At 63.5% G+C, this 13,702-nt stretch overlaps 2 protein-coding genes across 2 annotated transcripts; one reads left to right on the forward strand and one right to left on the reverse strand.

Annotated features, from left to right (window-relative positions):
• Positions 1-2,521: 2,521 nt before the first annotated feature.
• PLPPR3 (phospholipid phosphatase related 3) lies at positions 2,522-7,951 on the reverse strand. Its single transcript, XM_036399656.1, has 9 exons — positions 7,845-7,951; positions 7,088-7,206; positions 6,758-6,943; positions 6,511-6,640; positions 6,133-6,328; positions 6,000-6,057; positions 5,620-5,793; positions 5,269-5,394; positions 2,522-3,911 (listed from the first exon to the last, which is right to left on the reverse strand). Exons 2-9 carry the CDS (start codon positions 7,160-7,162, stop codon positions 2,775-2,777), a joined length of 2,082 nt encoding a protein of 693 aa, XP_036255549.1. The 5' UTR covers positions 7,163-7,206; positions 7,845-7,951; the 3' UTR covers positions 2,522-2,774.
• A 2,645-nt stretch (positions 7,952-10,596) lies between these two features.
• Positions 10,597-13,147, forward strand: LOC118697151 (complement factor D-like). Its single transcript, XM_036399683.2, has 5 exons — positions 10,597-10,716; positions 10,892-11,045; positions 11,297-11,441; positions 11,759-12,016; positions 12,677-13,147. Exons 1-5 carry the CDS (start codon positions 10,650-10,652, stop codon positions 12,851-12,853), a joined length of 801 nt encoding a protein of 266 aa, XP_036255576.1. The 5' UTR covers positions 10,597-10,649; the 3' UTR covers positions 12,854-13,147.
• The last annotated feature ends 555 nt before the right edge of the window (positions 13,148-13,702 follow it).

The following is a 13,702-nucleotide window of genomic DNA, read 5'->3' on the forward strand; positions in this document are numbered from 1 at the left end:
AAACTTTCCATATGTTCTGGCTAATATCCATGAAAAATAACCCACTTTTGAGTCAAACCCTCCTCTCTGTAGTCCTGTGCTGTTGCTGTGGGGCTGGATGTGGCATTCTCCATCCTGTGGGATGAGGGGCAATGCCCATCTCTCCATGACCTCCCCTGGAGCAGAGTGCTTCCTTAGGGGTCTGGTTCTGTACCTTCAGCTCTGCTCAAACTCCTGTCCCAAAGTCACTGTGGGGACACAATCCCCACCTGGAGCTGCTCCTGTGGCTCTGCTGATCCCATCCCTCTGGGCTGAGCTGCCATTAAGCTCCAGAATATTCCACAGGCGTTTGCACAGCCCTCTGCCTCCAGGGTTACCGAGGGGGTCCTGACGGAGCCGGGGGCTGCTGAAAGGGATCACTGTTGTTCCTTGAAAGGCTGATGGGATTTGGAGCAGCTGCCTCTGTGCCTGTGAAACCCAGGGCGCTGCATTCAGTGAGCAGGGTCATGGCTCCGGGCTTGCTTCCCCAGGCTTTGCAACCACCGTGGGCATCCCTGTGCCCTTCCCTGGCTCCTCGGACACTGCTCAGCTGCTGGGGCGGGTCTAAGATCCCACCGGGGTGGCACCGATGGTCGGGGTCCCCATGGGAACAGCGGTGGCTTTGGGGGGCTCATGTCCTGTCCCTTCCCATGGCAGAACCCCCGGGACAGCAGAGCCCGTGCCGGGGGCTGCCTCTGCATCCTCCCCACCCCGAGCTGGCTCTGAAAAACTGCCCTGAACGCTTCTTTCAACGGGAAAAAACGCGGGCTCCGCACCAAAGGGCTCTTCCAGCCCCTGCCTGGAGCCGGGGGAAGGCGCTGCCTGCACGGTGAGCACCCTAAAGCCCGGCCTTGGGGAAGGAGCACACCCTAAAGCCCGGCCTTGGGGAAGGAGCACACCCTAAAGCCCGGCCTTGGGGAAGGAGCACACCCTAAAGCCCGGCCTTGGGGAAGGAGCACCCTAAAGCCCGGCCTTCCCCACGCCCCCAGCCCTGCGGGGTGTGGAAAGGGAAATAGCTGCCAGCCGGAACCCCCAAAGCACTCACCCAAAATCGGGGAGCGATTTGGGAATCCCAAATCATAAAGAGAGCCCTGGGGCGGGGCCGGGAGCGGGGCTGAGCCCTTTGTGTGTCACAAAGGCGGGCCCTGCCTTGGGGCTCACCCGGGGGACACGCGGGGACCCCTGGCAGAGGGTGTCCCCAAGGGAAAGGGACACGAGCGGTGCCGAGGCAGAGTCCAGGCTGGAGCTGATGAGGTGGGGGCTGACAGCCTCTCCTGCTGCAGCCCTGTGGGGGGAGGATGATGGGGATGAGGATGAGGATGAGGATGAGGATGAGGATGAGGATGAGGACAGTCCCGCGACCCCGCGGGTCCCCAAGCGATGCAGCAGCGGCTGCTGGGGTGGGGGTGCTGCCCAAGGCGGGTCGGGGCTGGGGGGGTTTGCCCGAGACTGCGAGAGCGATGCGGGGCTGTCAGTTGCCATGGAAACCGCTGGGTCAGAGAAGCGGCGAGTGACGCCATCGGCACCGCAATGAGCCGTGAGCGCGGGGGCGACCTGGGGCTGCTGGGCTGGGAGCCCCCGCATCGCCCCGACCCCACCAGCGACCGCCGGAGCGTGGCGTCCATGCCGGTGACCTTCGCCGGCGGCTCCGGGTCACCTCTGCGGGTCACCACGGCTGGACGGAGCAGCCCCAGGGCCCTCGGGCTGGTTGGAGTGGGACCCCCTCATCCCCCCCACCCCACGACCTGCGGCCACAATCCTCCTGCTAATCCCGGGTGGCTTTTCCAGCACCGAGTCAGGGTTATGTGGATAATCCATATGTTTGCAAGGCAAAGGCTTTGGGATATCCACTGTTAATCCAATTGGCAGTGGCAGTTTGGTGCCATCGGCAGTGTCCTCTTGGGAGGGGGGACACGGCTGTCCCCAGCCACTGCTCCCTGGGGCTGGGAACTCCCACAGAGCCCTGGTCCTACTCCCCCACCAGTCGTGGAATTCAGCTGCCCCCACCTGCCAAAATAACCCAGCCAGGCAACATCCACGTGTTTATTTGCATTTCAAACCACAGCAGCTCCAGCTGTTGCCCGACATTGGCAGCCTGGAGATCCCCTCCCTGCTCCCCCCAAACCTCAGCTGCAGCCCGGGGCAGCTCCTCCTGGGGCAGAGCTCAGCCCCCACTGCATCCCCACCCCAACACCCCCCTCTCCTCCAGTCCCTGCAGTATTTACAGCCTCTCACACCCAGAGCCACAGCACTGGGCAGACCCCCCCTCCCAGTCTGTGCACCCTCAGGCTCCCTCAGACCGGTGGTGCAGGATGGGGGGGTGTCCAGGACCCCCGGCACCCACAAACCCCCACATGAGCTAGGGGCTGCTGCCCCACAGCAGCCTCTTCCCCCTGTTAAACCCCTTAATCTATTCCCCCCCAAAGTCCTTCAGCACCATTTGTCCCTCCCCACCCCCCCTACAGATATCCACGTCCAGAGCCGGAATAAAATAACCCCTCAGAAATGTCAGCACCAGTGTTAGAGAGAAAAGAAGTCAAAAGTGCTTGGAGCTGCCCAGCCCCACAGCCTGTGGGGGGCAGAGCCCCACCAGCTGCCCGAGCAGGAGCAGGGTCCCGTGCTGGGGGTCCCACAGGTGTCACCAGCGTGGCCGTGCCGGTCCAGAGCAGATCCAGCCCTGTCCTGCCATCCCCTGCAGAGGCACCCCAGCATCGCAGAGCCCCCCAAATCAGAACAGGGGCGTGGGGCACCGGGGCTCAGTCCTTAAACCTGCGGCCTGCCTGCATCTTCTTGTAGTACAGGTCCACCTCGCTGTCCCCCGGCCCGTCCCGCTCGGCCGGCTTCCTCCTCAGCGTGGAGTCACGGCTGGCTGTGGCCAGCAGCCCCTCAGGGGGGGCTTCCACCCGCTCCCCACCACCCCCTGCTGCCCCCGGGATGGCAGCCAGGCTGCCGTAGCGCGGCTCGTCCTGCTCCATGTCGCTGACAGAGGAGCCAGGGGAGACGCCGGCGCTCTTGGCCGGGCGGAAGCCGTGGAAATCCTTCCCCACCTCACCCAGCTCGTAGGTGTCTGACCCCTCTGGCCCCTTCGGCCCCGACTTCCACTCCCAGGGCCCATTTCCAGCAGAGAGGTGGACAACGGGGTGGTGAGGGGCGTGGGCGTCGATGGTGATGATGCTGGAGCTGTCGCGCTCCGAGGGCGAGCGGTACTGCGAGGAGTCGGAGCTGGTGGAGGACGAGGACGTCTCCGAGTGCTTGGGCGTGACGGAGACGAGGCTCTGCTGCTTGGACATGGCGATGACCTGCATCAGGCGCGGGGGGTTGGCCACCCTCTGCGCTCCCCCCTTCTCTGCCACCATCACCCACTTGGCCCTCACGGCCGCCCCGCTGCCGGCTGCAGCCCCGGCACCCGCCTGGCTCTCCTCGGGGATGTGCACCAGCTGCGAGGCGCCCGGCCGGGGCTGGATCAGCACACGAGGCCCCATGGCTGCCCGCTCGGCCGAGCGCGCCTGCACCGTGGGGTACAGAGAGGGGGGCACCTCCTCACCGGGCTCCCCCACAGCCCGGCCCTGCGCCGCCTCCTCGGCCAGCGTCATGCTCCGACCCTCCAGCGACTTCTGCTTCCACTCCGTGATGAGCTGCTTGGAGCGGGAGGCGTCCACGGGGACGTGGATGGTCATGTGGCGCCGCGCGGGGTCGTCCATGGAGGGGGTGTTGACGCGGGGCAGGGTGTTGCTGAAGGTCACCATGTTCTCCTTGCCCATGGGGCTGCGTGGGGCCAGCAGGTCCACGTCCACGCTGGCCCGTTTCAGGCTGCCCAGGGAGTTCTTCTCGCGCGGCACCGGCCGCGCCGCCTCCTCCAGGCGCGCCTGCGGGTTCAGCTCGTCGGTGCTCACCTGTAGGGGAATCCACTTGTTCCAGATTGCAGGGCAAGATGTTTTCTATTACCAACTGTATGGTAGTTGTCTTTTGTCAAGTGGGCAGTTTGCCTTATCTCTCTCTTTGAGTGACCACAATCACTCCTGCCTCAGGAGGGGACATCTGCTGATAACAGCCATTGAATGTCACTGCATGGCTGATAAGAACTACAGCATCCCACTGGGAGATGTGAGCCCAGAGGGAGGAGCCAAGCATTGCTACCCAGATATAATCCAGAGGTTTTTGAGACACCACACAGCTTTCTCCCCTGGATTTCCCAGAGGAACAGCAGCTGCGTCTTCTTCCATTGGATCTTTGGAGGAAGAATACATCCTTCTCTACAGGACCCCTGCTCCAACAGAACCACCCCTGACACTCCAGGAGGGCTGCAGCCACAATTCCAATGGTTCTGCTGCCAACACCCCACAGGGTGTCAGGTTGGGTTCTGACTCTGGCAGTGTTGTTCTAGTGTACTGCATTGTTTATTTTATCCTTTTATTTTTTTCTCTTCCTTATTAAAGAACTGTTATTTCCTGCTCCCACATTTTTTGCCTGAGAGCCCCTTAATTTAAAATTTATAGGAATTCAGAGCGATGGGGAGGGTTCACATTATCCATTTCAGGGGAGGCTCCTGCCTTCCTTAGGAGACACCTGGCTTTCCAAACCAAGACACAGTATGGGTAAATGAAGGTGGTATAGAATGTAATCTTATCCCCTAAAGAGTTGCAGCTGAACCTATTACTAAAGATTAGGAGCAGGCCTGATTTTAACAGGCCACACCTGTAGCCAAGAGTGTTATAAAAGAGTAGATTGATTGGTTGAGGGACCTGGAGTCGGTTGTGTCACAGACATCTTTTATGAAAAATCCTTTCCTTAGGATTGTCCCTCCTGAGAAGCTGAGAGGCCTCAGGAACAAAAGGTAAACAATGGTTATCTGCTGCTGTGGAATGCAACAGGTAGATCTTTGATTGGTCCATGCTGGTTGTTTCTAATTAATGGCCAATCACAGTCAGCTGGCTCAGACTCTGTCCGAGACAGAGCCTTTGTTATCATTCTTCCTATTCTATTCTTAGCCAGCCTTCTGATGAAATCCTTTCTTCTATTCTTTTAGTATAATGTAATATATATCATAAAATAATAAATCAAGCCTTCTGAAACATGAAATGAGATCCTCATCTCTTCCCTCAACCTGAGACCCCTGTGAACACGGTCGGCTACTGCGAGGACAAGGAAGAGTCAGTGCCTAGAGGAGCTGCCTACAAGAAACACCAAGAGGTACAAAACTCAGGCAATATGGAGCCTTTGCAATGTAATGACAGCTGAACTCTTGCTCACCGATTTGTTCTGGTGGTAGACGGAGTCGTGGCCCCGCTGCGTCAGCGCCCGCAGCGCGTCCTTGGCCGGTGCCTGGGCTGGGACTCGCTCCGTTGGGGCACGGAAGTTGCCGACAGCATGGAAAGCCTGTGGGAAGGGGAACCACAGAATCCTGGAATGGTTTGTGTTGCGAAGGACTTTTAAAGGTCATCTAGCCCAGTGTCCCTGCCACTAGATGAGGTTGCTCCGAGCCCTGTCCAGCCTGGCCTTGAACACTTCCAGGAAAGGCATAGCCACAGCTGCTCTGCAGAGTGTGGAGCCCCACAGCATCCCCCAGCCCCCTCCCTGGGCACGGGCAGGACCAGCACCCACCAGGTAGGCAGCAATGCCAGCACCGATCAGGAAGCCCACGTAGACATCAGCGGGGTGGCTGCGGTACTGCGTGATCTGGGTCAGGCCACAGATGCCAGCAGCAATGGCAAAGGCAAAGACCAGGATGGGCTTGAGGAGCTTGGTGCTGTCCGAGATGATGGAGTTGAAATACATCTGGGGCAGGAACAAGCTGTCAGTCACGGCCCTGGCCATGCACAGAGCTCCTGGGTGCATGTGGGACTGCAGGTGCCTGCACACACCCAGCATGGGCACAGGAATATTGCCCAGAGCTTGTCTGTGCCAACAGGAGAGGGACACAGCTGCCCATGGCATGGGGCTTGTGCCAAGCCAGCATGTGCCAGGCAGCGCTGGGAACTCACCGACACGTAGACAGCAGCAAAAGCTGAGAGCGTGGCGTGCTGGGATGGGAAGGTCTTCCTGCAGGGAGAAGGGACGTGGGTGGGATGGGGCAGGAGAGCTGGCAGTGCCACACAGGGCTCCCCTGGCACGTACCTGGCAGAGAGGATGGCGTGCTTGTCGGTGCCTGAGCAGATGTCCTGGGTGATGTAGGGGTTGGCATCACAGGGGGTGCCCAGCAGGGTGTAGTTGGGCTTGCAGACAGTCAGGAAGAAGGGAGCATGGTAGCCTGTGGCCAGCTGGATGACGTCTGTCACCAGGGCCGTGGCACAGAGCCCAAACACGTGGACGCCTGGGGATGGCAGGAATGGGACAGTGGGGCAGCCAGGATTCACCCAGCCCTGGAGCACCCACTGGGATGGGTCTGGTGCAGTGCCCAGGGTCTGGGTGGGGCTGTGCTGCTGCCATCACAGCCAGGGTGGCCCCACATCCCCTCCAGCCTCCAGATCCTGCCCAGGCTGTGGCACAACGTACCCACAAACCTGACGGTGCGGCGCAGGAAGGAGTTGAAGTTGCAGCCGCCAGCGTTGATGCTGCCCTCGGCGCCAGCACGGCCCTTCAGCCGGGACTGCAGGCAGTACACCATGCCCTCCCCGACCATGATCTGGGAAGGAACCGCTGCTCAGGCAGGGCTGGGGTGTTGGCAGAGCCCCCGATGGATGCTGGGCACTGCCAGGCACCAGGAGGACCCCAGTCCCCAGCAGGAGAAACGCGGACGCACCGAGGCGGCGGGCGCGGCGAAGGCCAGGCTGAGCAGCATCAGCAGCGGGATGAGCTCCTCGTTGGTCTCCACGTAGGGCATGGAGAGAGCCCGGTCGTGGCACTGGAAGCCCACCTTGGCCGGCTTGAAGAGGTCCGTCAGCTCCAGGAAATAGAGCGTCACAACGGAGGAGGCCACGATGGGCAGCTGGGGGCGACAGAGTGGGGACCAGCGACCCCCGGGGTGATGGCACCGCACAGAACGGGGCACAGAACCCAACCCACTGTGCCAGGGACCAGGACAGAGCCCCCTGCACAGCCCCCAGGCCGTGCCCACCCTCCCCACACCCACCTCCACGAAGTAGAAGCAGGGCAGGAGCGTCATGCTGTCTTTGGGGGCGCGGGTTTTCTCCTTGGGGGGGATCATGGTCCTGGGCAGGTGCGGGGGTCCCACCGGGCTGTGCCTGCACCCTGTGGGGGCACAAATGTCACCACACGGCAGGCACGGTCACCCCCGGTCACCTCTCCAAGTCCCTGGAAGGGGATGAGCGCCCCCGAGCCACCACCCGGCCCTGCAGGGACACCCCCTGTCCCTCCTGGTCACCCGCAGGTCACAGCACGGCCCCCGCTCACCCGGCTGGAACTGGGGGTGCCCCAGCGCCCCGGTGGGTGCCCCCCAGCGCCCCGGGGGTGCCCAGCCGAGCCAGGGGCTGTGACAACAACAGGTGGGGCGGAGGCTCTGTCGCGACAGGCAGTCACCACCGCGACAGGCTGGATGCGGAGGGCGTGCAGAGGGGGGTGTGCCCGCAGAGCCGGGCCGGGGATGGGGCTCCCCGAACCCTCCCGGCCCAACCCCACGAGATTGCACCGAGACGAGGGCGGGGGGGGGGGGAGGATAACGGGGATGGAGCGACGAGGGGCAATGAAAGGGAGGGGGGAAATAGCGGCGGATGAAGCGGGGGTATCACCGGGAGGGCGGGGGCGCAGCGGGAACCTCCCCTTGGCAGGGACCGTGCCGCAGCCGCGGGCGGGGGTCGGGGCCGGGGATGGGAGGGGGTGTCGGGGGAGGAGGAGCGGCCCCTTTGTGCCGGTCCGTGCGCCCCACTCACCTCAGCGGCGGCCCCGGGGCGGGGGCGGCGGCAGCGGCGGCCGGGGGGGGCTGTGCCCGCGATCCGGGATGCTCCTGCCTCGGCGGAGCGCGGGGAGCGGCGGCTTCCTCCGCCCCCGCCGCCTCCTCCTCCTCCTCCTCCTTCTCCTCCTCCCTCGCCCGCCGCCCCCCGCTCCGCCCCGCCGCCCCCGGCCCCTCCCGGGGCGCCGAGCCCCCTTCGAGCCCCCGCCGGTCCAGGGATGGGGGTCTGGGGGGGTTCGGGAGGGGGTCGGGAGGTCGGGGGGAGAACGAGGAGAGACAAAGGGCGGGCGGGGCCGAGGACAGCAGCGGGACCGACCTCGCTCCGCACCGCTCCGCACCCCGGGCCGTGCCCAGGGGCCGCCCCCGGCCCACCACCGCCCCCCGATCAACCCTTGCCCCCCTGTGCTGGGGGTGGGGGTGCCCCCTGCCCCAAGGCCCCTCCTGGCCGGCAGAGCCCCCTCCCCTGCCTTTGGGGACCCGAGGGGTGGCCAAGCGGGGGTGCCACACCACGGAGGGGTGAGATGTGACCCCAAAACCACGGAGGAATGAGTTTTGACCCCAAAATTCATCACCCCGGAGCTCTGCCAGCTCCCCCCCCGGGCTCTCTCGGCTGGCCGGTGCTTGCCCTGCCCGTGGCAGCCGTTTCAGGGCAGGGATTCCTGGACCCGAGCTCACAGGTAGCCCCCAGGGACAGTGCCAGGGGCCACCCTCAAGCAGGAGCCTTGTGCCAAGGCCTCCTCAAGCAGGAGCCTCGTGTCTCCCAAATTTGGGCCTGGGGAGGGAGGTGGGTGCAGCTCCCTTTGCTTTCTGGAGGCTCCCAGCACCTCCTGGCAGGGGCAGCAGCCCCGCAGCCCCACCTGCCCCTGCCCTCACCCTGCAGAGGATCCCGGTTCTGCCCTGTCCCGTCTCCCACCCTGTGCCCCATTCCCTGCACCCCACTCTCACTTGTTCCCCCCAGCCCCCCTCTCCTGGTCCTGTCCGGGGTCTGAACAGCCCGGGCTCCACACGGTGCCCTTGTTCCATTTTTGGCCCTTAAGTGGTCCGAAATCTCCCGGCGTATTTAACGTGGAAATCCCGAATCCCTGGAAGCTGCGATTAAACCGCTCTCCCTGCGGAAAATCCCGGATTTGAGCCGGGCTCAGCCCCCTCCCAGGACGCCAGCGCCCTGCTCCAACCCCTGCCCAGCGTGGGGACAGCGGGGAGGGGAAGCCACCACTGCAGGGATGGACACCCGAGGGACAGAGGCACATCTGAGCCTCGGGGACCCCCAGAGCCCGACCCCTCCTCCCGTGTGTCCCCCACTGGCCTGGGGGGTTGGGGGGCTCAGAGATGGGGGCGGTGGGGGGGTCTGAGCAGCCGGACAAAGGGAATGCAGCAGCTCGGGGGTGTGAAAGCTCGTGGAGCAGGGAAAGAGGAGAGGATGGGTGTCCCCTGGAGCCCTGCTGGGCTGCCGGGAGCTCAGCCTGCTCTGGGTAGCCACGGTGGCCATCCCGGCAAGGTGGGGAAGGCAGCGAGACCTCGAGGAGTGGTGAGAGGCTCCGTGTAGGAGTGTCAGGGGTAGGACAGTGGGGATGGACGGACACGAGAGATCTCTGAAACCAGGGCTTGGAACTTGGGGTTTATTGCAAAGGGCCTGGGTGCAGGGCCCTGCTGGGAGCTGCCAGGCACAGCTGGAGCAGGACTGAGAGAAGAGAGGGAGAGAGAGGATGAGAGGGTGAGAGAGCAAAAGGGGTAAGAGAGTGAGGTTCCCGTTACAATACAATAAATCTTCTGTGTTGAATATTCTGATTCTCACTCACCAATCTAGTACAGTATACAAATCCTATAGCATTTCCATACAGCCTATAAGAATCATTATATTACCATACTGTGCTACATTTTAAGCCCTAAAAACTCCTCTTTGGGCCCCTTCTGCCAGGCTAGTAGGGTCTGCTCTGCCCCTTGGGCCTGCCTGCAAGCAGAGGGTGTTGTTCCATCAAAAGGGGATCACCTTCAGCTGGCCACGCCATTGTTTTCCCGTTGTTCAGTAACTGAGGGATCTCAAAGCTTGCTTTCATTTCAATCTCACTTATAGTTTCTATATCCTCAAAATCTTTTGCCAGACAACCATATTTATATAAGGCTTTCCTGTTCCATCTTCCCCAACAGCTCCGGGGACGAGCCCAGGATGGGGCTCCGGGCGGCCCCGGGCTCGGGCGGGAGCCGTGGCTGTGGCTCCGCTTAGCGGCACCGGGGAGAAAGGCAGAGGGGACCGGGGCTGCCACGGCCACCGGCATCCCGGCCCCGGCGCCTGTGGCTCCATCACCCGCCCAGACCCTGCAGGAACCCCTCGGGCAGGGGTGAGGGGATGGGTTTGTACCCCTGGGCACCCAGCACCCACCAGGGAGCGGCCCCCAGGCCGAGTGGGGGCCCTCGGGAGGGCTGGGATGGAATTTCTCGGATCCTTCTTTTGCCAAAAGCCTGAACTTTTTCGGCATTTTTCAACCCCGGCGCAGAAATCCCCGGCAGCGGGTGCCAGGGCCGGCAGCTGGGCCGGGCTGTTTCCTCCTCCCGCGCTGTTTGTGCCGGGAACTCTTGACCCCTTTTATAAGCTGAATATTTCAAAACATTCAGCCCACGCTGCGGAAACCCCCCCGCTCCCTCTGCTCCCCCCTTTTCCTGCTCCCCCCCCCCCGCCGCCCCAAACAGGAATAAAAGCGAGTCCCAGCCCCAGCCCCGGGTCAGCAGAGTCCTCCCTGCACCCCAAAACCCCCGGGCGGGCAGAGGCACCACCAGCTCTGCAGCCATGGGGCCAAACCCTGCTCCCGTGCTTGTCCTGGCTCTGCTGCTGCTCCTCTGGGCCCCAGTGAATGGTGAGTGCTCCCCCCACACCCCAGAGCAGTGACACAGCACGGGGGTCCCTGCCCAGCTCCCCAGTTCCTGCCACCAGGTGCTGCTGCAGCCCACGAGGAGGGGTCTGGGGGTCTGGGAAGGGACCACAGGAGCGACACTCCCCTGTTCCCCCCTGAGCCCGGCCTCTCTCTGCAGGGCAGCCCCGGGGACGCATCCTGAGGGGCTTTGAAGCCAAGCCCCACCTGAAGCCCTACATGGCCTCGCTGCAGCTGGACGGGCAGCACGTCTGTGGGGGCTTCCTCATCGCCCAGCAGTGGGTGCTGAGCGCTGCCCACTGCATGGAGGAGACGTGAGTGTGCCTGGGGGGGGGGTCGATGCAGGGCTGGGGGGCTGCAGGACTCAGGCCAAACCCCACTCTGGAGCCTCGACCCCGGTGTCAGAGCGTGGGCCTCAGCTCCCACCTGCAAAGAGGGCTGGGCAGTGGCTGCAGGGCCTCCGGAGCTCCCTGCTGGGCTCTGTGACCCCCCCCAGCACCCCATTTCCATGGCTGGGGGCGGTGACGCCCCCAGCTGTTTGTCCCACACTCTGACTCTCTTCCAGGGATGGCAAACTCTTCCAGGTGCTGCTGGGTGCCCACTCGCTGACGCAGCCCGAGCCCCACAAACGCCTGTACCAAGTTCGCGCCCAGTTCCCCCACCCCGGCAGCAACGTCCACAACAACAAGGATGACCTGCTCCTCCTCCAGGTGGGCTGGTGACTGATGGCACCCTCCTCCCCACCGGGCACAAATCCCACTGTCCCTTGGGGCCCTGCAGTGGAGGAAATCCTCACGGTCAGGCCGCGCCATCCCTCCCTGTCCCATGGGACCATCCCTGCTTCCCCCTTTGAGCTGTGTCCATCCTCCTCAGAGCTCCAGCTCTGCTCTCTGGCTGCATCCTGGGACTCCAGCCAGGAGGCAAAACCCTGAGGGTGGCTGAGGCCAGGCTGCTGTCAGCGTCAGGGCTGGGCTCACCAGGGCACGGCTGCCCGTGTGACCCGGCTCCCCCCGTGGCTTTGCGGCAGCTGGAGGAGAAAGCGGAGCTGAACTCGGACGTGCGGGTGCTGCCCTTCCAGCGGGAGGACAGGGACGTGGCGGCCGACACGGTGTGCGAGGTGGCGGGGTGGGGCACCACGGACCACAGCGGCACCCGGCCGGACAAACTGCAGCAGCTGGAGCGGCCGGTGATCAGCCGCGATGTCTGCAACCACCGCACCCGCCACGACGGCACCATCACCCGGAACATGATGTGCACCGACTCCCGCAGGAAGGACACCTGCAAGGTACCGAACACTCAACAAGGATCCATGCAGGGCTGGGAGGGGGCAATGGGCACGATGCTCAGAGCCTGGGAGAGGCGAGGGGCTGCGGGGACGGCGGCCCCAGGATGGGTGCTCCCTGTGCTGGGGTGTCCTGGCAAACCATTGGTCTTGGTAAACCCTTGGCACCATCACCCAGAATGTGATGTGCACCAACTCCCGCAGGAAGGACACCTGCAAGGTACCAAACACTCAACAAGGATCCATGCAGGGCTGGGAGGGGGCAATGGGCACAAGGCTCAGAGCCTGGGAGAGGCGGGGGGCTGTGGGGCAGGAGGGGGCAGTGTCCCTGGGGTGGGTTCTCCTTGTGATGGGGTGTCCTGGCAAACCCTTGGCACCATCACCCAGAACGTGATGTGCACCAACTCCTGCAGGAAGGACACCTGCAAGGTACCAAACACTCAACAAGGATCCACGTGGGGCTGGGAGGGGGCAATGGGCACGATGCCCACAGCCTGGGAGAGGCGAGGGGCTGCGCAGGAGAAAGGGGGCAGCATCCCCGGGGTGGTGCCCCTTGCTATCCACTGCAGAGCAGCTCACAGGAGCCTGGGGGAAGAAGGAACGAGGGGCTGGGAGATGGACTGTGTGTACCATTGGCCCTACTGATGAGGGCCGGTCCTGCAGGGAGACTCCGGGGGACCGCTGGTGTGTGGCGGGGTGGCCGAGGGAGTGGTCACGGCCGGCTCCCGCGTCTGTGGCAACTACAAGAAACCGGCCATCTACACCCGCATCGCCCCCTACGCGGGCTGGATCGACAGCGTCATGGCCTCTGCCGCCGATGGGGAGGGGGACACCCGCTGAGGGCACCCCAGGGACCTGCTCCTTGCCAGGCTTGCTGCTGCCAGCACGGCCAGAGCACACCCAGTGCTGCCCTGCCAAGTGCCACGGGCTCCCAACGCTGCCCACCCCACGAGCCAGGAGGAGGGCTGGGCCAGGGGACTGGTGAGGAACCAAAGAAGGGGGTCCCTGGCCCCCCATTCACAAAGCACAGGGCCCGGGTGGGGGAGAATTGGGGGTCACAGCCCTCAAGAGGCTTTGCTGAAGGTGCCCAGAATGCTGCCTGCGACCGCTGCAATAAAGTGATGATGATGATGATGATGATGATGATTCCTGCAGAGCTGCTGGGCTGGAGGAGTGGGGAGAAGGAGGAGCTGGGGGGGGTCTGTGCAGGAGCCCCTGCCCAGGGGGGAGCTGGACGTGGGGTGGGACGTGCTGAGGTTGCACCCTTGGGGACGGTGTGGCCTTGGGTGGGAGCTGGGGACACATCCTGCAGTGTGGCCACAACAGGATTGAGACCTGGGGCTTTATGTGAACATTTGGGGAGGCAGAATCTGCCTGTAGCTGAAATGGCAGTGGCAGCTCTGGCTCCCACAGTGGGATCCATGCTGGATTCTCACTGGGACCCTCTTGTCCCAGGAGCTGAGGGGCAGGACAGGGCAGAGCCACTTTCCCACCACACCCTGGTCACCCCCAGAGCCCTGCTCTCCCACTGCCCTGTCTTGGGAGGGAGCAGGGCCAAGGCACAGCCCAGGGCACTGCCAGACCCTTCCAGTCCCATCCCAGGAGCTCCATGGTCAGCAGGGAACTGAGGGGGACACGGATATGTCTCCATTCCCCTGCTCTGCTGCTGTTCCCAATCAAACATTAAAT

The sequence above is a fragment of the Molothrus ater genome, chromosome 26 (genome assembly GCF_012460135.2).
Source record: "Molothrus ater isolate BHLD 08-10-18 breed brown headed cowbird chromosome 26, BPBGC_Mater_1.1, whole genome shotgun sequence".
In the NCBI taxonomy this organism is placed as follows: Eukaryota; Metazoa; Chordata; class Aves; order Passeriformes; family Icteridae; genus Molothrus; species Molothrus ater.

Excerpts from the sequence above, each read along its gene's own strand:
- PLPPR3 (XM_036399656.1), bottom strand. The coding sequence starts at position 7,162 with ATGATCCCCCCCAAGGAGAAAACCCGCGCCCCCAAAGACAGCATGACG. Across the intron at positions 5,395-5,619 it reads CTGGCATTGCTGCCTACCTG|GCTTTCCATGCTGTCGGCAA; the intron begins GTGGGTGCTGGT and ends CCCTTCCCACAG. Across the intron at positions 3,912-5,268 it reads TCTACCACCAGAACAAATCG|GTGAGCACCGACGAGCTGAA; the intron begins GTGAGCAAGAGT and ends ATTCCCCTACAG.
- LOC118697151 (XM_036399683.2), top strand. The coding sequence starts at position 10,650 with ATGGGGCCAAACCCTGCTCCCGTGCTTGTCCTGGCTCTGCTGCTGCTC. Across the intron at positions 11,046-11,296 it reads GCCCACTGCATGGAGGAGAC|GGATGGCAAACTCTTCCAGG; the intron begins GTGAGTGTGCCT and ends ACTCTCTTCCAG. Across the intron at positions 12,017-12,676 it reads GCAGGAAGGACACCTGCAAG|GGAGACTCCGGGGGACCGCT; the intron begins GTACCGAACACT and ends CCGGTCCTGCAG.